The following is a 24,370-nucleotide window of genomic DNA, read 5'->3' as shown; positions in this document are numbered from 1 at the left end:
CTAATTTACTGAATACAGACCGTGCTTTTACAAACCTTTCAAAAAAAACTTGGAATCATGCTGGGGTACTCCTTCAGCTTTGGCCCTACCTAATCACCAAGCAAGTCCTACCTCAGCAATGTATCTTAAAAGCATGCATTTCTCCCTATGTTCTGAAATCAGCCAGAGGAAGTCTACTGCAGTAGTCACGAAAAGAATGTATAGGGACACCTGGGTAGCTCAGCAGTTGAACACCTCCCTTCGGCCCAGGGCATGATCCTGGGGTCCCAGGATTGAGTCCCACATCAGGCTCCCTGCACAGAGTCTGCTTCTCCCTCTGCCTGTGTCTCTGCCTCTGTGTGTGTCTCTCATGAATAAATAAATAAAATCTTTAAAAAAAAGGATGTACAGAATCTGACATCCTAAGTCCAAATTTGTCACTTTTTAGCTCTTTTTCTATGATGTCTATTTCAGTGTTGTGTTTTATTTTTATTTTTTGTAAACACTGAGTCTTTTAAAATTAAGAGTATAATTACTGCTAGATAATGGAAATTAATGGAATCTTATATTTTCTTGTTTTACCTTATTTTTTATAATGAATATTCACTTAGAGTAGAATTCAAAATGTTTCAGCATAATTTCATCTGCAAAAAATCCCTTTTGACACAGAATGGTAGAAATACTAGATAAAGCAAAAAATAAATAAATAAAAGACAAATTATATGTAATTTGTCAATTCCAGCTCAAAAAATATTTTTTTCTTGTGTTTCTTACTATGTCCCCTGCATTTTCAAATTTGCAATGAGCATGAATTCTGTTTATAATGAGAATAAAGGTGCTTTTCTTCTCTTTTTATTAACAATTTCTACAGAGTTCCCTTGTAACTAGAATGTAGAAGACAGAGAAAAACCCTGGCTCCTAAAATAATCATAAGAAAATATCAGAAACACTAAAACAATTTTGTTTTTCTTTAGAGTTACCGAAAAGCTATAGATCTATTTAAGTCTAAGTGAACTAGTTTGCAGAAGAGGGTGAAGTCTTCCTATAGAAGCAGAAAGTGGGGACCATCTTCATCCCTGTGAGCACCTGCCAAATTAGGACACAGATACACACAGGACTGGGCTTGCCAAAGAAAAAAATCAACTAACATTTTAATGGCCAAGTGCAGGTAAATGGAATCTGAGAAGCCCAAGCATGGAGGCAGTCCTGCTCTTCATCAGCTAATTCCAACCCACATGTTTTTAGCTGAGTACAAGGTGGCACAGAAAGTTTTAGGAGATCCTGCAGTCTTGCCATACTTGTATCCGAAAACCTGCTGAGGTAGGAGGTTGCCCCTATCTTCAAGCCTGTAGTGATCTGACATTAATTAAAACATCAAATCATCACCCCTAACCAACTCAACTCCTAATCATGTGGAACAGATCAGCTCTTCAACTTAGCAACTAGAAAGAGAAAAGGGGAAGGCTTTCCACGGGAGAATATTATCTATATTACTCTCTAGTATTATATTAGACACAATACCCAGCATCCAATTCAAACAAAAACAAAAACAAAAAACGATATGAAACATGCAAAGTAGTAGGAAAAACTGACCCTTAATGGAAAAATAAGTGAACAGAAGCAAACTACATATGAAGCTAATACTGCAATTAACAGATAAAGACTTTAAAATGGAAATTGTAAAACTGAAAAATAGATAATCTGAAATGAATTCACTGAACTGGTTTAAAAGGGACCAAAAGTTAGACCCACTTATATCACTTGATTTTTCAACAAAGGAGCCAAGGTAAGTCAATGGAGAAAGAAAGGGCTCTTCAACAAGTGGTCCCAAGACAACTGGACAAATGTCTAGAGGAATGGAAGGAAGAGCAGAAAAGTAAATATGCAGGTCAATACAAAAAGTTACTTGTTAATCCATTAAAAATTAAAAACAAAACAAAACAAAACAAAACAAAAACACCTCTCAGAGTCTAAGGCAAAAATAAGATACTGTGGGGTTTACAGACACGTGTAGGTAAGACAAATGACAAGGGCAGCACAGACAACAGGCAGGGGATGAAGCTGGTGTTAGCTGTGCATGAAGTTGTAAAATATTACAACTTAATAATGTAAGCAGAAGGCAACAAACCTGGAACATACCTTGTAATAACGAGATCACCCACCGAGAGAAAACTACTAAGTGGTACTGTTGAAAAGTCAAGAGAGTGAACAGAATGGATTCAAATATAAATATATTTGATTAATCTGAAGGAATTCCAGAAAATTAGGAACAGAGGAACAAAAATTAGATGGGACAAACAGAAGAGAAACAGTAAAATAGTAACCCAAACCCAATGATATCAATAATGACATTACATAAAAATAGACAAAATATTCCAATTAAAAGACAGAGATTGATAAAGACATGCATGATAAAGACATGCAATGCTGTCTACAAGGGACACACTTTCCATATAAAGCTACAGACAGCAAAAGTAAAAGGATGAGAACTCTACCACACAACCATTGAAATAAGTAAGATATGGTGATGTGAACAGGAGACACACTTTATACCATCAGAAGGACATAAGTATTCTGAGTGTGTGCCAGCTAATGACAGACTCAAAATACGTGAAGCCAAAGCTGATAGGGCCAACACCAGAGCTGGAGACATTAACACTGCTCTCCATTACAGACGGGGAAAGTAGAAAAAAATGAGATTAGAAGATCTAAAACCTCTGTTCAACATGCCCTAAATGACATAGAGAACCCTGTAAACACAGAACATTCTTTTAGATCTTACATGGGACTCTTCTCAACACAAATAAGCCATGCTATGGCATAAAATGATTTTTAGAGTTTTAGTAAATCGCCAGACTGAAATCATGCATAGTATATTTTGGAGCATAATAGAATTCAGTTAGAAATCAATAAAGTATCTAGAAAATCCCTACAATTCTAAAAAACCAGAGTTTAAAGTTTAAAATTTAATTCTAAATTGTGGTCCTACATCAGAACTTTGCCATGGCACTGAGAGAGGAATGGATAGCAGGTAGAAGACTGGTAGTTAAACCAACTTTTAGCCTCTCATGAATCAAATATGCACACTGTCATTACAGGAAATAATTTACATGTATTCTTTCAAAAAAGTAACATTTCCCCACTGAAACAGAATAAGAAATATGTTAGGTTCAAAGCAAGCCCCAGAACACTGAATCCATTTTAGTTGATTCCATTTAGTTTCCCCTTCTCAAATTTGACCCTTTAGCATAACCACTGATTATCTCAACCTTATTGCTCCTCCCCTGCATCACAGTTCTATGATCAAACAGGGATTTATGCACTAACTGGAATCCTTGTGGCCTTCTGTGACTCGCTTCTTTCACTTAATATAATGCTTTCAGGGTTCATCTATGTTGTACCATGTATCAGTACATCGTTCTTTTATCTGGTTAAATAATATTTTGACATAGAAATATACTTCATTTTCCATTCATCATTTGATGCACAACTGGGTTCCTTTTACTTTTGGACTAGAAGGGTAAAACTTCAGTGAACATTTATGTACAAGTTCAGTGTGAACATATTTTCAATTTTCATGGTATATAGCTAGGAGTGAAACTGCTAGGTCACACAGTTATTCTAGATTTATCTTTTTAAAGAACAACAAACTTTTCCAAAGCAACCCAACCATTTTGCATTCCCAACAGCAACAAATGAAACTCCAAGTTGTCCACATCCTCACCAACACCTGCCACTGTCCTTTTCTGATCATAGCCATTGTTGTGGGTATGAAGTGGTATGGCACTGTGGTTTTGATTTGCATTTCCCTGATGGCTAATGATGTTGAGCATCTTTTTCTGGCATTCACTTTTGAATGTCACAATGGCAGTGGTCCAAAAAGGAACATGGCTGGTTCAGGAATACTGATCTATGCGATACAGGTGTGTTAGGAAGATATATTTGGAAAGTCAAATATCATCTGCAGTTAGGACATCTGCATTAATATGTACATGTTATTTCTAATGATCATTAGATTATTTGCATTTCTTGGTTATCTACTACTCTGAACAGTTACAAGTATGATAAGCTACAGCAGAAGTTTATCTGGAAGTCTAATAGCAGAAAGATTTAAACAACAGAATTATTGTAAAAGTTGGTGCCCAGCCCCCCCACTCCTGTCAATGTTAATTCATTTAAGAATAACTTAGATTATCATAATTATAGAATGTTCTAGTATAAACTGTGTAGGAAAGCTGATGGTGTAATGACAGGCTGTGATATTAAAATATCCAATCCTTAAGATTACAGACAGGTGGTACAGAGCAAACCAGACAATTACAATGACACCACAGCTACTTCCCTGGTAACCTAATTAGTTCTGGCAGATTATACATTTTATTACATAATAACTGTTTGAAAGCTTTGACATGCTGCTAAAAACTTTTTCTCCACTGTGTCTGGAGCCCATAGCTAAAAATTAGAAATTAATTGAATTAGGTCAGGTACAAGGTATTTTGTGTAAACAATTTCCTACCCTTGAGAACTCACTCTTAAGTTAAAAGAGCACTGAAAATCTGATCCCTATCTCCCACCTCCGTATTTCTCAGAAAATCTGTTACTGGGCTCATTATGGTTTTTCATCACAAAGACATTTATTCATTGGGTAACTAAAACTTTGAACAGAAGCACAGAATACTTAAACAGAAAAGTACTGGAGTGCTCTCAAATTTTCATATAATCTAATGAGAGAAAACTGTAACAATTATTCTGCAGAGTAGCATGTGTTACTTTTTCATTGACAACAGGTCCCTCCCTTAGATGGTTCAAATATAATTACATCAATATAGAAGGTTCTTTTTGTAATATATGTCCCAACTTTTCTACATTAAAGAGTCACAGGTAATTCTTGGGGGTCTCAAACTGGGCATAAATGTGTATCTCATTATGGTGGAATTTGGAAAGATAGGTTTTACCTGTATCCATACTTTGGTTCAACTGTTGATCACTTGTTTCTCCATCCTCACTGATATATCCAGGAGGGGGCGTTTCTACAAAAGTTTAGAACAAATCAAGCAGAGTTGCAAATGAATCAATAGCACCACCTTTTTCCTAGCTATCAAAGATAACCAAAGAATCAATATGAATAATAAATATGAATATTATATATCATTATTATAAAATGCAATTATTTGGTTCTGAGGGCTTAGGATTCAGGTTCTGATCCAAATCTTACAGGTGAATCCATAAAGCCTACTTGTAATATAATCAAGCTCTCTAGGCATATTTTCTTAGCTAGTATTTACATATCTGGCTCATTCCCATATGTATATTTTCTGGGGCAAGAGCCAAAAATAGAACTTCCAAGATGCCTCAGTTCTGAATCAGTATGCTTCAAAGGAATTAGTACCTACATTTTTTTTTTTTTATTTTAAATAATGGCCATCATGGATGCATACACCTAGGAGATGACTGAAGGACACACAACATTCATGAGATTTCGGGTCACAAAGTAATATGGGCTTACATTGGGTTCTCAGAGCAAAATACAGTAATATATTTCAGGACAAGTCTAGCTTGAATTCCTCCTAAAAAGTATATTTCTCCAGGGATTTCTAACCAGTAAATCCTGAGTGTTTGAAACAGAAATTTAAATTCAAACACAAACTACTGCACAAACCTGAGGCAAAATACTCCCTGAAAAGAAGATTCCAGTGTGCCACTTCCAACATGCTTAATGAATAAAATGTTTATATTCAGGAGGCGTCTGAATAGCTGAATGAACTTCATGTAAAATAAATACATGCGTATATAATTTTACCAATTATAATTTTAAGGAAGAAAAATAAGTTTAAGTGATTATCAACAGTTTAACATTTACATGGCTGGGCAGTTGTAAGAAAATTCAAGGTAAGTAATTATCAAAACAGAGAGGGAGAAATGTGGGTGAGAGGGCTCCTTCCCCAAAGCCTTCACATTCTCCCTTCAATACACTGAGTGCAAATCTGAACTTTAAGTAGAGAAGTCTTCATTTAGTGTCAGTACCCTAAATCCTTATGAAATTCTAAGAATAAGATAAAATACCTTCATATGCTCAAACAATAAAGAACACAAAAACAAGATGAATACATATCAATATGAATGATCTTAAAGGTTAGAGCTAACAAAATTAAACAGGGCTAGGTTTTGTCAGTTTAACCACCCATATCTCAAAGATCTAAACAGGAAGAAATACTGAATTTTTAAATGCTTTATCCTGTTTTACTTTTCTCCATTATTATCTACAAAATAATAAATAATAAAGCTATTAAGCATTTTGGAGAAAATACTAAAATTTCTTTGAAAGTGGAACAAAAAGTGTCCGTTTTTTAGCTTTTACTGTCATTCGGCACCAAGTAAAGCCCCATTGCCCAGAAAAGCAAATAGTTGTGACCCACTTTTGATTTCCAACTTTGTAAAATAAACCAAATCTAAACAAAGAAAGAAAGGAAAATAAATCCAAACATCTCCACCACAAGTAAAAGCCATTAATCACTTTAACATCCTTCCAAATAATTACTGGGGAGGTGTCTTACAAGACTATATGCATACACCATGGTTTCTGAGTATTGTTGAATAATACAAATTCCCACACCAAAGACTTAATTTGCACCACCTACACCACACACACATAGCTACCTCCACCCAAGTCTTCTCCCAAGCAAGTGGCCTGGTCCAGTCCTGCCCTCCCCTGCTAGTCCACACTCCACTCCACTCTATGCCTTTCTCTCCTGACTTCTCAAAAAGTTTGCTTCCTGTCAACTTAAAAGGAAGTCTTAAACTCTCTTTTGGAGTAAAATAATAGTTGGAAAAAATGCACATTAAAACAATCAGGAAATGCTTTCTACCTTTAAAATGAGCTATTTTTAAAAATCCTTTTTTTTGGTTATGTTTTTAAAATGGTCTTCAATGAACAAGCACTATTTCTATGAGACACATTGATCTTTTTTAAATGTATCTGAAACTAAGTTCCTTACAGCAAGTAAGAGTAGAATGGAGAAATATTACAATAGAATAAAAAAACTGAGACACTATAAACTATCCAATGTATAACTTAATCCTCATCCTACTATTATTCATTTAGTTTCTGCTAGGAAAAACAAAAAACAACAAAAAAAAAACAGAAAAGGAAAACACAAAGAAAGTAAGAAAATGTTAGCTGTTCTTCTAAAAAAAAATAGTGAAAACTAAAACTGCCTCATGGCATACTACTAGATCACATAAAATAGTAATTAGAGTGGGATTTGAGAACCATGTGGTTAAATTCATCTATTTTTCAGCAGAGGTTACTGAAGCCCAGATGAAAAAGAACTAAATTAGAGGATTTATGATTTTCAGTACAGCAGTGCTGCTGTATCTTAGAAATCAAATATTCCATCTCCTACAGAAATGTTCCATTTCTCTTGACCATTATCAAACTATCTATGAAAATGATTATTTGGTCGATTTTTAGTGATACTTGTTCCAGGAACATGGCTTTCATGTTCAACTTATTTTGCTTACATTCTGCATCTCTCTTAGCTTCAACAACTAAGACGAACTTACTAAGATCTTTGCTTTTCTGCTTCTCACAGTACTTTGATTAAAGCCACTGCAAAAGAAAATGAAATATAAAGTATAACTTCTCCAGGCCTATCTGTTTCAGATATGAGGCTTATACAGGTCACATCATCATCAACCAACAAAGTAGACTGTTCTATTCAAAATCAAGAAACATTTTTTTAAAAAGTCAAACCACAATTTATGAATACTTGAAAGTTTATGAATAAAATTTGTATCCATCCCAATTTTTAGGAGACTCGGGAAGGCAAAAATACCTGGAATGTAATTACTCTGTGGCTCGATTCCCGCTGGGAAATTAGTGTTTTCTGGAATGGAGTGGGTATAATCATCCAGAGGAGGCAGTTCTGTTAGGATCTCAGTGTGCCGTGGCACTAATACCGGAGGCAAAACTAAAAGAATAAAAGGGATCCAAGTTAACAGCAAAGAACAAAGGATGGGCACCAGGGGAGAGGGGGCCACACCAGACCTTTACTGAAAAATTTCACACACATTTAAAAAAAAGAAGAAAGTGGCCTGTTTAATTTTTTTAAAATTTAGGGTTTACCAACTTGGCATTATACCAGTTACTGAGAAATTGACAAATCTGATTTAACTCGCCATGTAGTTCAGCATCTAAATTTCCAAGTTCCCATTTATCCTGTACTTTGAGGAGCAAGGTCATTCTGGGAGGTGTGGACAGACCCTCCTTCACAGGAAGTCAGATTTAGGACATTTCTAAAAATATAGCTGTGTGCTCTTTAAAAGTTTCAAGTACACAGCTAACTAAACTAAAAGTCTTGCCATGAGCTTCACTCATTTGCTTTCATGCAAACAATGACATTAAAATACTTCAAAAAGAGGCTCAAAGAACAAAACGAGTGAATGCAGCCTGGGCAGCACATAGGTAAAGCAGTCCATCGGTTTAGTTCCGAGCAGACTGTGAATCTAGGGATTAGAACTTCCTAGATATGTAACTCTGAGGTCAAATGGTGTGTTCTCCCAAGAAACGGACATACCTGACCTAAGGTTGAATGAACCTAAGGTTCATTTTTCATAATTAAAACATTTAAAAAGTACTTTAAACTACTAGTGAATGAGACACTGAATTTCAGGTAATTTATTAGAATTTTACACCAAAGTTTCCCAGGGGCAATTACATATGAGCATCTAATATACTTAAGTTTAAGCATTTAATTTAAAACAAGGGAAAAGCCCCAATTTTTCTACCTGGTGTCTCAACTCTCTGGTAGTGGTAAGGGTTTACACATACTTCATCCTTTTTAAGATTAAAAGCATATTCGCACTTTTCAAAAAAAGGGAAAAAGCCCCAATTTTTCTACCTGGTGTCTCAACTCTCTGGTAGTGGTAAGGGTTTACACATACTTCATCCTTTTTAAGATTAAAAGCATATTCGCAGTTTTCAATTGCTTTGAGTTCATGGTGACTGTGAAGGTCAGGCCAGCGCCACAATCGGCAATATATCACGTGTGGTAGTCCTTTCCGATGAGACACTTGCAGACGGCCATCCAGAGACCTGTTGAGAAGCAAGGGGAAAGAAAGGTGGGAGGTTTAGAAACAAAGTAGATGCAGTTGATTGGGCTACATTAATACAATAAGAGCATAAAGAAAGGAATGACAGACATTTAGTTAGTTTTAGTGAGTACAAAGGAAGAAAAATGTACTATTTGATGGGTCTGCTACAAAGTAAGCAGCACTAGCAGAGGTTTCTCATAAATATGCTACATAAATGACTCGAATGTCAATGAATGGCTAACCACTTGGGAAGAAATTGATTTTTTAAAAAAGGACCATATAGCATACTTGAAAAACTTTTTGTCAATTTCTATTCTTGAGTAAATCAAACTTTATCTAGGGATGCTTTGAAGGGCATTAATACTCTAGGTGACTGAATTATCAAAAAAAGGAACTAGTGTGAAGAATGGTGAGTACCAACAATGATGTAAAGTAACTTACTCAAACTAATGTAGCTCACTACCCAGTTGTGATTGTTTTGAGTACCAAGGTGTAGTTCTAGAGCTCACACAGTAATGCAGATGGTGATGAATACAATGAGATGAAATGGACAATACCAGTATGTTCCAAAAGAGAATAAGGTGATTTTTAAAATAAAAGAGAACATAAAATGAGTTAGCCTAGCGTTAACTGTGATAAAAGGGGTTTGGTAAATAACTATGCATTTATTAGTATAAAGAAGATGAGATTTAGATGATAGCAAGAAATTTAGCAAAAACTGGTTATAGCTCTACTTGAAAATTAGGCCAACAACAGATTATAACCTAATCTCAAACTCAAATGAGAATATAGTTATCAAAGTTCCTATTCTTCAGGGGATGCAATAATTTAAAGAAGATTCAAAGCTAGAATTTCATTGATCAAAACATCAGCTGACACATTTCATATATCGTTAATACTGGCAGGCAGGTATTTTAAATGCATGCCTTATTTACATTAAGGAAACATCCTAGGCAACCCGTTAACAGGTCTTCCAAAACAGCCCCCCGCCCCAAGATGGCTAGGATTCCATAGAGGGCAGAATATTCACCTGGTTTGTTCAGAGAAGCTGTAAAGGCCTGTTGTATCCCACTGATCTATCGTATTTGGTGTACTCAGTCCCCAAATTTCAGAGCAAGTGCTGTGCATAAATTGAAAAACAAAAAATTGATGTGAACATGGAAGCATGGTTATTCAAAATACCATGATGTAAAACATGGAAAATGTACAGAATACTTCCTTCACCCAGAAAATATATATATTGCTTCACTTTTTCACGGGCTTTTAGTGCTGGTTTCTATATTTTCCACATGAAGGAAGCCAATAAAATGGAACATGTGACTCCAGATAAGTTATGATTATGTTTTAAAAATGTGAACACCAATGCTCTCTAGCTTCATGAAATCATATTTATAATGCCCCTTCCAATTTCCTCTACTCGTAACAAAAGACTAATACCTATGCCATTAGCCTTACTAAGACTGCTTCATTTTATAATCTAGTTTTTTTAAAAAACTTATCTAAAAATGGATGTCAACTGGTCTTTTTAATACAGGAAAATTTTCACTTAAATTAGATACATATCCACAGTTAAGATTTTCACACTATTTGTCTGAGAAACTTACATATTCAGTTTTATTAAAGTTATTATTGCTCTCCTATTACTACATAGGAGAAGGAAGTGCATTCTGAAGTCATTCAAACATAACATATCACCTTAAAAGCTTTAAGAAATTGCTGGAGGACAAAAGATATGTGAAAGCACCAAATTCTTAAAAGACAGTATGAATATGAAAAATCTGCTACATCTAGTTTTCAAAAATCAATACATCTGAAGGCAACAGACCAGGAAGACCTCAAACTTTTTCTTCTACATTTCTTTCCAGAACATGGGCAGCCTAAAGATAATTCTCCCTATTTCCTTGCCATGACTTTATTTCACAGTAACTTCTCATCGGTGGGCAAACTTTTGCCTGTCAACGCGTCTCAGGTCACAAGCTGTGCCTTTACAATCAGAGTCAAAAGGTAATTCTGAAAACAAATTCAAACTCCATTTCTCACATATTCCAAAACCATCAAAATTTCAAAGAGGAGGAAGAACCGTTTCAAAACAATTTTTTAAAATAAAATCAAGCAACTGATTAAACTCCAGATGTATATATTACTAATGAGCTAACTTAATCAACATCTCAAAGGATACTAGTGACAAGTGCTGTCTTCCTGTGGCCTGGCAACACACCTAGAAGGGGCTAGTGGGCCTCTTGCAGAGGCACCTGGCTGCAGACATAACTCCCCATGCCATGCCCTGGGGGCTACAGCAACTATACTTGGTGGTTTTTACAAATGCATTTTCAGACACTATCCAGTACCCTTTTAAGGTATTTACAGTCTCTTGCTTTTTAGGCTGTAGAAATCTTTCATTTCCTAAACAACCCAAGAAAGAAACAGTCAGGAAACTGGGGGATAATTTAAATCTCTTTTCTCCAAAGATATACTAATACACCCATGGCATACATGGTTCTTTTAAAGATATTTATCGAATATCTACCAAAAACACAGAGCACCAAGTAGTTTAAATTGTGATAAAATCAACTACATTCTGGAATGTGATGAATCCGCAGCATTGAAACCTCAGAAAGAAAAGTATACAGCTTACTCTTCATCTTGCAAAAATAATTAACAAAATATTAGATCAAGAGGCTATTCTGCTATTATGAGAGCTTAATGAAGATTTCACTCAATTAATTCTGACATGGACACAGAACCAGAATCTAAAAGAGAGCACAAAGAGCTTAAGTTCAGCTTGAATCAAGCCTTGAAATAAATCAGAAAACAATAAACAGTTGTTGTTCAGAACATGCAATCAATCTAGGCAAGTGGACCTAGATCCCCATGCTAACTCAGCCACTTTCCAACTTCCATCACAGGCTATGTTTAAGCAGGAGTCCTACTGTTTACTGTAACATCACTCTCCAAAATTAGAAGGTTTACTTAGAAATATTAAATTTGCTTCTAATTAGTAAAATTTTTGCCTGTTTATATTAGAAAAAATATTTATTTTAAGGAATCAATTTATAATAAAATACACAAAGCACCTGGAATAAATGTAAGGATAAATGTGTCAAAACTACAAAAAGAAACATTTTAATTGTTACTAAAGAATATAAAAGCAAAGTCAGCACAGAGAAAAGTATCTATCTTCCTATTCAGGAAGACATCATAGTGACATGAATTCTGCCAAAGTTATGCTTTTGATTCAACCTCAATAAAAATTTCAGACAAAATTACTCCAAGTATAACATACCAAAATAAATAAGAACGACCAGGAAAACTTGAACAAAGAGGAGAGAACGGCTCTATCAAATTCTGAAATGCATTATAAATTCTCAATAGAAACAGTTTGCAATTAGCAAGAGGACACAAACAGAAGTCCTGTAGAGTACCCTCAATTATGCAAACATTCCTTCAGATAAAAATGACAGCCTCTGAACAAGATATAAAATCAATTATTTGAGAACAATGGAGAGAGACCAACAGGACAAAAATCAAAAGGAATACAACCACTGTAAGGGAGGAACTAGACTAGATGAGCCACAGTTAGGTGGCTTTGTATCTAAGGACAGCCCACAGTCTAAGCTAGGCAGGACACCTAGACCTGAAGCAGAAAATTGCAGTTTTACTGACTGGCACAACCAATCAGAGAATGGATATGGGGCTGGCAGAGGGGCTGGAAAAAGAAAGGGGAAGATCTTGTAAAGAAGGAGCCACGAGGGGGAAAAATATCAAAATATGAGTGAGAACTCTGCTCAAATCATGACCTCTCAATGATATATGTGGGAGAGACTACACAACCTGCTGAAAATGAGCATTTGGAAGTCTAAAAGAACAAAAGAACAAAGTCCTGAAATCTCAGCTGTTGTTTATATCAGAGGCAAGCAATTTGGACTTTGAGGCTGACCAAAAGTATCTGCTAGAACAAAAATCAACTCTTTAGAGGAAGGTAACAGAATTTAAACTCTTAAAAAAGCACAAATTACTAAACCTATAAAAAAAGAGGAATATGTTACCCCCTAGTCAACAGAAAGAATAGCCAGTAGAAACAGATCCCCAAAATGAACTGACAAGGATTTTAAAGTAACTACTGTGAATATGTTGATGGACTTAATGAACAGATGGAATCTCAGCTGATTAATCTAAACTATAAAAATCAATCAAATGGAAATTCTAGAACTGAAAATTATAAAATCAGAAATAAAAAATTAAGCTGATGGTTGGAGAAGACAGAGGAGTCCATTTGAATATGAGTCAAGAGAAATTTCTAAGCAGAAGAAGGAAAAATGAAAAAGAACAGTCTCAATAACATATGCAATCTGACAAGCAGCAAGAACCAACCAGAAGAAATATTTGAAATAGTAATGGCTGAAACATTTTCAACTTCAGTTGAAACTAAATTTATACTTCTAAGAAACTCATTTAATACCAAGCAGTTTAAAAACACAGAAAATCACACTTGGGCACATCATTTACAAAATACGAAAAACAAAAGATGAAAAGAAAATCTTCAAAGTGGTGAGAACTACAAAAACTCTTGGCACAAAGGACTCCATCTAAACCCCTGCACTAAGAGACATGATCAAGCTCTAGCATGGCTTCTAGGAGCCTAAGGCCAAGAGTCCTGGTAGGACCCAGACTCTTTTGAGTTCCTGTCTGGAAAAGATCAAGGCGGCCAAAAGAATTTTCCATTTGTTCCTGCCAATACTTTTCTGTAGACCCTTGACCTCCTTTACTTAGAGGAGGTCAGCTTGCACTTATAAATCCTTCCCCAGTCTGAGATGTACCATGTGCCTCCTACAACTCAGGAGTCTTTCTCAAGGACTTGAAATCTATTCCTTTGAAACTCAGGAGTCTTTCTCAAGGACTTGAAATCCATTCCTTTGACCAATTCCTAATTGGTCATCAGAAAGGACAGAATCTCCCAGACTACCCTCAGAGGAATGGTCTAGAAGCCTAACCTCAAGAAATAGCATTTAGTAGCCACAGATGGCTCAAACATATTGATACTGACTAACCCTCTTACCCATTTTTTGGGCAATTTTCACTTCCTTGACTCTCTGCAAGCCTCTACTCATTCTCCCAGCTCCACTCCTACATTCTCCCAACTTTGTGCAAACCGAAATTGAGCTCGGTTCTACCCCCGTGATTATTTAATACAGTCTGTTTTTACCACCTTTAAACAATGTCTGGCTTTAACTTTAACAGTAGCCAGAGTAGAACAACCCATGTATGTACAGGCATGGGGAACACATGAGTAACAATTTCTCATCATAAACAATAGAAGCCAGAAGACAACAGAACATCTTTAAAGAGCTGACAGAAAAAAAAACAAACTCAACCTAAAATCGACATCCAACAAAAATATCTTTCATCTAAGAAGTCAAAACAAAAACATGTTCAGGTAAACAAAAATTGAGAATTCATTTGTAGCAGACTTTGCTCAAAGAAAAGCTAAAAGAAAGTTCTTTAAGAACTTTAAGCTAAAGGAAAGTAAAGAGAAATGGCAACAAATGTAAATTCTTAAGTCATTGAGAAAAATTAAGAGAACTAGAAAGCATTAAGTATGCAGGTAAATGTTAAAGACAATATTTTTCTCTTTCTACAAAAAGGAGATGACCAGTTACAGCAAAAACTGTAACTCTAAAAGTATGTGGATGCAATTTGTGTTAAAAACAGCTGCACTGTTGCAAAGCTAAGGATTAATATTATCATTGGGAAAGCAACCGCTGCCTAAAAAGAGGAGAAGAGACAAAGCAAAAAAGCATACAAAAAATTAAAATGAAACACTAAAAAATAACCCCAAAGGAAGGATAGAAAAGGAAGAAATATCAGATGATACTAGAAAACAGAGAATAAAGTGTAAAGAGTAAAGCAAGGGTAAATCCAACCATATCAATAACAACTTTACACTAAATATACCACATATTCCAGTAAGTGGCAGAGACTTGTCAGAATGAATACAACATGTAAAATATCTACAAAACAAATACTTCAAATATAACACACTGATAAGATGAATATTTAAGAATGGAAATGCACAGTTCATGCAAGCAATAAACTTAGTAAAACATAAAATCAGAAATAATAAGGCCTTAAGACTAAAAATATTACCAAGGATAAAAGTAAACATTTCCTAAAAACATTAACATTCCTGAAAAAGTAACATTAACAAACACTAACAATCCTGAATGCATTTAAAAATAGTTTTAAAAGATATTAAACAAAAACTAACAGATCTAAAGGAAGAAATGAACTTACCAACAATCAGAAGCTCCAGTAACTCTCTGGATAGTTACACTGCTCCCCCCCCCCCATCCCATGTATCAAAGAAGAGCTGCACGATACTATCAACCACTTGATTAGACATATCAGAATCCTTTTCAGTGTACAGGAAACATTAAGAAAAAGAGACCACATACTAGGACCATAAATAAGGGTCAATTAATTTTAAAACATTGAACTCTTATAGATGAAGTTCTTTGGTCACAAGAGAATTAAATTAGAAACAACTGAAAGATTCTTAGAAATGTCTTAAATATTTGGAAATTAACAACGCATTTCTAAATAACCCATGAGTCAAAGAAGAAATCACAAAATAAATTAGGGAAATACATGATAATGAATCTACTATAGGAGAAACTGGGGAGGGTGTGCTAAATATAAACTAGTGCTTAAAGGGAAATCTATTGCTTAACAATTATGCTAGAAGAAATACTTTAATGACCTAATAAACAATGGTATCATTCTAATAATGTTGTAATGGGGGTCCTAGCCATTGCAATATGGCAAGAAAAAGTAAAAAGAAAATATTGGAAAGGGAAGAAATGTAATTACTTTTTTTGAAAAAAGCCGAACTCAAAGAAATAGAGAGTAGAATTTTGTTTACCAGAGGCTAGAGAATGGGGAAAAATGGGCAAATATACTGGTCAAAGGATACAAACTTCCAGCTATAAGATGAATAAATTCTGGGGATCTGATGTACAACATGGTGACTATAATTAACAATACTGTACTATATACTGGAAAATTGTTAAGATAATAGATCTTAAAAAGTTATCACTACTCATACAAAAAAGGGTATGTGAGGGGATGGAGATGTTAACTTTATTGTGTTAATCATTTTGCAGTATATATATATCAAATCATCACACTATACACGTTAAACTTATATGTTAAAAAAAAACTTATATGTTATATTGGTAATAACCTCAAGAAAGCTGAAACAAAAACCTTGCATTTTTTGGATAATGATATAATTGCTTACATAAAAAACTCTCTGAAACAACTTCATTAGTACATTTAGCAATGCGGCAGGATGCAGGGACAACTTATAAAAATCCACTATATTTCTATATAATAGCAATAAACAATTTGAAGATTAAAATTTTAAATTCCATTACAATAGTACCAAAACCCAAAATATTTAGGCAAAATGTTTAAACCAAGATGTGTAAGGCCTATATACACAAACATCTAAAAACTTTGCTGAAAGATACTAAATAAACTTAAAGATATGAACTGTATCTAAAAATTAAATGACTCAATATTTAATATTTCCATCTTCCCTAGTTACCTAATAGCTGGTCTTTTTTAATCCAAATCCTTAGTAATCATGATTTCAGCAAGGTAATTTTTATAACAATTGACAAGCTGATTAGAAATGCACAGGATCTTGAATAGCAAAACAATCCTGAAAAAGAAGAATTACTGACACAACACAGATGAGATGTATTTATCTCAAAAATATTTTGTTGGCTGAAAGAAGCTGAATATAGAAGATTAGATACTGAATGATTCCATTCACATGAAGTTCTAGAAGGGGTAAAAAAACAAACTGAAAACTAAACTAAACAAAAGAAATTCAACCAGTGTTTGCCTCAAAAACCACTGGGAAAGATAGAAAAGAAACTTCCAGATGATGAAAAAGTTCTACTGTCTTGATACACTGTATATGCATTTGTCAAATATCATCTTACTAGGCATTTATGATTCGTGTACTTCACCATTTGAAAACTGTACCTAAAAAAATTAACATCAAAAACAAAAACCCCCAAGAAAAAAACAAAAGAACTCAACCAATGAAACAAAACTCAGAATGGAAATCAGCAACAAGGAACGCCTGAGTGGCTCAGTAGTTGAGCACCTCCCTTTGGCCCAGGGTGTGATCCTGGAGTCTCAGGATGGAGTCCCACATCGGGCTCCCTGCATCAAGCCTGCTTCTCCCTCTGCCTGTGTCACTGCCCCCCTCTCTCTCTCATGAATAAATAAATCTTTAAAAATTAAAAAAAAAAATCCATATAGTTAATTTAGTATATGATAAAGCTCCCTATGAACTATCATATTAAGGGGCACCTGGGTGGCTCAGTCAGTTGAGTGTCAGCCTTCAGCTCAGGTCATGAGCCTGGAGTCCCGGGTTCGAGCTCCACATCGGACTCCCCGCTCAGCAGGAGTCTGCTTCTCCCTCTGCCCCTTGCCTCATTCGTGCTCTCTCACTCTCAAATAAATAAAACCTTCAAAAAATAAATATATTGTGAAAAAAAAAAATCAATCACAATATGTATAGTAAACTCTCTTAGAAAAAAGAATAGAAACATCTATATACGTGTGTATGCATCAAGAAACACACACACAGCATGAGCAGAGGTTATCTGAGGTAAAGAGAAGGAAGATTTTCTAACGTTTGTTCTCTTTGTGTGTATGCATGCACATCTGCATGTATACATATACAGTTTTGTTTTTTTTTTAAGATTTCTTTATTTCTTTATGAGAGACACAGAATGAGAGAGGCAGAGACACAGGCAGAGGAAGAAGCAGGCTTCTCGCAGGGACCCCAATGCGGTACTCAATCCTGGATCTCAGGATCATGACCTGAGCCGAAGGTAGGCGCCCAACCGCTGAGCCACCCAGGTATCCCTAGATACAGATTTTTAAGCCATGTGACTATATTGCCTTTTTCCAAAATCAAATAAATGAAACAAAAGAAAATATTGCCACAGAATTAAATGCAGGTCAAGTTATCTTGCCATTTCTATAAAAAGATAGGCTTCTAACCTTAGATAACTAAGCATAAGAAGTACAGACTGTTATTTCCTATTCTGCGTCATTTCAGCTCACTTCAGGCATTACTGTAGGAGACAATAAAGTGCCAGCCAGAGCCCTGTTCCTTCTCCCCTGGCACAATGTCTTCTCTCTCTTAACATAGGACTTTGGGACCCATTTTCTTCCACGAGCATTTATGTCAACAGCCCCCTTCCTATCCACCTTTTGACTTAACTACTAATTCTTTAGATAGGTCTACCAATTCAGGTCAATTTTTAAGACCTAACAGTCCAGGGGATTTAAACCAGGCAATTTTAATCACCCCTTCCTTCCTTAAACATTGATTTCCTATAACCACATTTTATTTTGCCCATAAGACCCTGAGTTCCCAAAGATTTCTATATACATACACATACCAACCAGCAACAAGGTACTGGTGACTAAATTAGTATTTTTACAGCATTAAAAACTGGATCATAGGGATCCCTGGGTGGCGCAGCGGTTTGGCGCCTGCCTTTGGCCCAGGGCGCGATCCTGGAGACCCGGGATCGAATCCCACATCAGGCTCCCAGTGCATGGAGGCTGCTTCTCCCTCTACCTATGTCTCTGCCTCTCTCTCTCTCTCACTGTGTGCTTATCATAAATAAAAAAAACAAAAACAAAAAAACAAAAAACTGGATCATAATACTCCTAGTCACGCTAATAAATATATTTTAAATAACAATGCAGAAAAATGGATCTCTCAGGTTTTCAGTTTGTTAATAAGGATTGGCAAGTTATAATTTCAAGTATGGACAGTTCCTTAAAAAAATTTAAATATATAATTTTAGCTTTTAACAATTTAAACATTTATCCTAAATGACCAAAAAAAAAAAAATCCTAACAGAAAATGTGAGTACATTACCATTCCAATCTTTTAAATTAAATGGCTAGGGGCGCCTGGATGGCTCAGTCAGTTATGTGTCTGCCTAGGCTCAGGTCATGATCCCACATCGGGCTCCCAGGTCAGCAAAGAGTCTCCTTCTCCCTCTCCCTCTGCACCTCACCTCACTCTTGCTTTCTTTCTCTCAAATAAATAAATAAAATCTTTTTAAAAACATTTAAAATGAAATAGTAATCCACAATTTGCAGGTTATTATAAAGGTCTATGATGTCTTACATATAAATAAAGGCCTATGAAAAGTCTTACAGGGTACCTGACATATAGTAGCTAACTCATAAAGATAACTGTTACTATGTATTTTCACAGATTCTAAGATGAACTTATTTCCACTTTGGGATGCATCTTGAAAAAAAAATTCTTTTACGTGTAACACAAAATAACGGATTTTAAATAGGTAGCTTTCTAGATCTATTGACATTGGAGATGTATAAAAGATTATAGTCACAATTAGTGCTATTTAACATTTTTCCTGCATTTCTTTCTTTTAATATTTTTTGGGAACTGTCCATACTTGAAATTATAACTTGTCACTCCTTATTAACAATTACATATACATGCAAGGGTATTTTATACATTTTACATTTTCAAGCAGTTATTAAGTTTGTTAATTAACATACTGTCTGCATTAAGGACATGTATATTTATGCTTATATTTGTTATCAACAGACAAAAGGGATGAAAATTAAGTTCAAGACTTTGAAGGCTCATACCATAGAATGCTAAAAACTATTAAATGAGTTTTACTGTTCTTGCCATATTTGCATGATTTACTGCAGCAGTCCAACTACCCATGTCAAAAGTAATACACCTTACATTGTTTTACAAATTTAGTTTTTTCATTACCTTCTTGCCTAAAGAGTCTACTTCTACAAATCAAAAGGAGTAAGAATCCAGCTTGTCACAGTTAGAAAGATTATAAAGCATGTTCAACACAGAGTAAAATTAAAGGGGTTAAACAAATGAGCAGAATGGTATCAACAAAGGAAACTTCACTCCAGCTCTTGATTACAGATGTACTCATGAAATACAGACTTCCATGGAACAATCTGTAACTACCCATCTGTAATTATTTCTCCTTACAACAAAACACCCCTTTCATTTCATATATGACTAACAAGGACTAACGTTCGTATTTTAAATAGCCCAGGAATCAAGAACTGATCACTGTAATAAAAAAAAAGATCATATCTCTATAATTACACATTCTGTATATCTGTCTGTGTACTTCATCACCACTTTACAGCTAAGGGGGGGGAAACGAAACGAAACGAAAAAGGAAAGGAAAGAGGAAAGAAAGAGGAAAGACGAAAGAGGAAAGAGGAAAGGGGAAAGGAAAAGAAAGGAAAAGAGAGAAGAGAAGAGAAGAGAAGAGAAAGAAGGAGAGGAGGAGGAGAGGAGAGGAGAGGAGAGGAGAGGAGAGGAGAGGAGAGGAGAGGAGAGGAGAGGAGAGGAGAGGAGAGGAGAGGAGAGGAAAGAAGAGAAGAGAAGAGAGAAGAAGAGAAGAGAGAGAAGGGAAGAAAAAGAAAGAAAAAATACTTATCTCCAGAGAGTTGTTTTCTGTGTGTTTAGTTTTTTGTTTTGCCTTCCTTCTTTAGGAACAACCTTGTCCTTAACAAGCAAAGGGTCTAAGTGAACAATTGAAGAATTAAATTTTCATTGGCTATAGAAAACTTTAAAAATTGCCAACACTCAGGGGCACCTTAATTAAACAATCTGACTCTTGATTTAAGCTCAGGTCATGTTCTCAGGGTGGAAAGACCGAGCCCCACATCTGGGTCTGTGCTCATTTCGGAGTCGGCTTAAACATATTTTCTCTCCCTGTGCCCTTTCCCACCACACGTATGGATAATGCACGCTCTCTGTCATATAAATAAATCTTTAAAAAAGAAAATTTGCCAATACTTATTTTAAGCATTTGCTATGTTCCTGGCATATTCAAACTGCTTTACACATACTACTGATTTATACTCGTATCAACTCTATAAAGTGAATTAACATTACCATTATTTTCATATAAAGAAATAAACATTGAGCAGTTAAATTAACTTAAAAAGGTCACAGAGCTACTGAAGTAAGAGCCAGGACTTATATCCATTTCTGACTGGCTTAAGGGCCTAAATTTTTCAAGATACACACTTCTGCAGAATGATGGTGTAAATGAATGGTTTCAAACTTTTATAGAGGTATGCACTGACTAGATTTTCTTATGTTCTGTATTCTTAATACTCTGGCTTTGGGGCCTTGATAGGGAGGTTGTCCCTCCTACGGCTAATTCCTAGAGCTAGAAAGAGACTCCCTGGAGACTGTATCTTTCTCACATAAAAACCAACCACTCCACAGCCCACACCCCTAACTAATAAATTCTCACACATCATGCCAATGTTCTTCCTGCTGTAAGTCACCCTAGAGCTAGGTAATGGACAACCAGGAAGGACTCCTAGTCCAGAGCTTGCTGAAATTACAAACTACCCAGTCCTAATCCCACTCAGCAGATCTACCTGACATTGCCCATTCCTTCCCTGCAAAACTTCAACAAAGGTTCTCAGCTGTGCTTGGTCCTTACCCCTCATATCAACCCATCATATTTTTTGATACATTAAAATTTAAGTTGCAGATTCTTCAAATCTAGACAAACATGCATATATTAGCCAGAATTCACTACTCACTTTTGGTTTGTTTGTTTGTTTGTTTTAGGTAAAATTTACATAACATGAAACAAATCTCAATGGTGCCACCTTGTTTTATCCATCACATTAATGTGTTAATCCTCAATCCCGTCAAGAATATCCACCCAGAAAACCCCTTGTGCTCTTTTATGAGTCAGTCCCTGTCATACCTTCTTCCACCCTCAGAGGCAATCATGGATCTTTCTCACCATATGTTTAACCATACAGTATATTCTGCTTTGGATCTGGCTTCTTTGACTCAGCATAATGATTTTAAGAGTCACTCATGTGACAGTAGTCCATTCTTTTTAGTGCTGTATTTTCCATTACATCAACAGACCACAATCTGTTTAGTCATTTTTTACCCAGGGACACCTGACCTGTTGCCAGATCTGGGACATCATGAACAAAACTGCCAAGAGCATTCAGGTAAGTGCATGCCTTTTTGTGGACACATGCTGTCTTGGGTAAGTAACTAGAAGTGAAATTCTTAGAAGTTATTGGGTAAATACAGGTTTAGGTTTAGAGGAAACTGCCAGACCTTTTCTCCCAAGTGGGAAGTACCATTTTATACTCCCTCCTTCAATACAGGAGAGTTTTTGGTTGTTCCACAGCCACCCCAATGTTTGGTGTGGTCAGTTTACTTGATTATAGTCATTCTGGTGGTTGTGGGGTGGTTATTTCACAGTGGTTTCAATTTGCATTTTACTGATGACTAACAATACTGAACACTTTCCATTTGTTTACTGGCCCTTGGTATAGCTTCTCTTGTGAAGTATCTGTCTTTTCCACATTTTTAAAATTAGCTTCTTTTTACTAATGAGTTCCAGAAATTCTTTATAAATTCTAGATACAGTACTCTGCTCAGAAATGTTTTGCAAATATTTTCTTCTACTTTGTGATTTGCTTATTCATTTAACAATGTTTTCTGAGAAGATCCTTTTATTATTAATGAAGTCTAACTTACCTAATTCCTCTTATTGCTCTCTATATCCTTAAACAAGAAAAGAAAAAGAAACTTTGGCTGATCTTCAACTCACAAATATATTCTCCTATACAGGCTTTTTAGATGAGAACTATGATCTATCTGGAATTGATTTCTTTGAATGGCATAAGGTGGGGTTAAATTTCATTCTTCCAACATTGTATGTTGAAAAGACTTTCCTGTTCCTACTGAATTACTTAGGCATCTCTGTCAAAAATCAAATAACTCTATCTCTTTGGGGTTATCTATTCTATCCCATTTATCTGTTTGTTTTTATGCCAGAACCACACTGTACTGATTACTATGGCTTCATGGAAAGTCTTAAAGTCAAATAATTTAAGTCCTCTAACTTTGCTTTTCTTTCTCAAGTTTACTCTGGATACTCTAGGCCCTGTGCACTTCCATGTAAATTTTTGGGGTAAGTCTGTATTTCCATTTAAAAAAGAACTTTTTTTTTTTTAGGAGACTGATTTGGATCAGACTAAATTAGAAGAAACTGACTATTATTGAGTGTTCCAACTCATAAATATATCTGTCAATTTATTGCATGGTAGTTCCAACATGTAGGTCATCTCAGGGTTGGTCTCCATTGATCTCTCACTGAGAGAGGATCACATTTTCTTTGTTTTTCGTTTGTTGAGTAATTTGGGACTGTATACTAGACACTGTAACTGGTATCTGATAGAGATGCTAGATTCTGTTATATTTCTCCAATAAGTGTTAACTGTTTTTGTCTTGGCAGGCAATTAATTTGTCTCAAACTGCAAATTCTTTGAACAATTCAAAAACATTTTTACTTTTACCTAGGCTGCACTAAGTCTACCCCACAAATGTATGGGTTTAGGGGTCAGCCTAGCAATTTTGGTGAAGTTCTTAAACAGAATCTGGGGCTCTTATTCTGTTCTGTAGCTCTTTCCCTGCTAGGATTCTCCCCTTGCTCTTCAGGCATTTAACCTTGCATTTTTGGAATAAATCTCACCTATGATGGATCCTTTTATATATTGCTACTGCAGTATATTTTATTAACAATTTCTTTCATCTATGTTCATGACAAATACTAATCTATCAATTTTCTTCTTTGGGCACCATCTTTGCCAGGTTTTGGCATTGGGGTTACGTTGGCCTCATAACTTTTTCTCTGAGTTTCTGTTAAAATTGATGTTATTTCTTGCTTAAATATTTGAAATTACCAGGAAAGCCAGGAGTTTTCTTTGTGGTAAAGATTTTAATTATGAATTCAGTTTCTTTTATTGATCTAAAGCTACCAAATTTTCCATTTCTTCTTGTATGACCTAGGGTAACATATTTTTAAAGAAAAGTTGACCATTTCAAACTTAATAGCATAACGTTATTTAAAATAAATGCATATTATACTTTTAATGTCTGGAGGATCTAAGCAGGAAGATCCCTCTTTCATTTCTAACGGAAGCCATTTATGCTTAAGGTCTCTATCATGTTCTCATCATCAGTCTAAGAGGGGTTTACCAACTTTTTATCTTCCTAAATAACCAGTTTTTGGCATTGATAATTATCTCTACAGTCTCTCTTCTAGTCATTGATTTCTTATATTTATTATTTTTCCCTTCTACTTACTTTCCATTTTCTTTGACCTTTTTTCCTACTTTCTTACAT

At 35.3% G+C, this 24,370-nt stretch overlaps 1 protein-coding gene across 5 annotated transcripts in view; it reads right to left on the bottom strand.

Moving 5' to 3' along the window:
• Positions 1-24,370, bottom strand: part of SMAD2 (SMAD family member 2) — a 78,054-nt gene that overhangs the window by 17,799 nt on the left and 35,885 nt on the right. For 4 of the 5 annotated variants that reach the window (XM_035719170.2, XM_049112657.1, XM_025428947.3 and 1 more), the window contains 4 exons: positions 10,103-10,192; positions 8,880-9,073; positions 7,815-7,949; positions 4,935-5,009 (listed from right to left, as the gene is read on the bottom strand). In XM_035719170.2, coding sequence (XP_035575063.1) covers positions 4,935-5,009; positions 7,815-7,949; positions 8,880-9,073; positions 10,103-10,192 — 494 coding nt within the window. The remainder of the gene's footprint in view (positions 1-4,934; positions 5,010-7,814; positions 7,950-8,879; positions 9,074-10,102; positions 10,193-24,370) is intronic. The other variant, XM_025428951.3, reaches the window with a different exon arrangement.

The sequence above is a fragment of the Canis lupus genome, chromosome 7 (assembly GCF_003254725.2).
Source record: "Canis lupus dingo isolate Sandy chromosome 7, ASM325472v2, whole genome shotgun sequence".
Taxonomy (NCBI): Eukaryota; Metazoa; Chordata; class Mammalia; order Carnivora; family Canidae; genus Canis; species Canis lupus.
The sequence above is the reverse complement of the archived record's forward strand: the minus strand, read 5'-3'. Positions and strand labels throughout refer to the sequence as shown.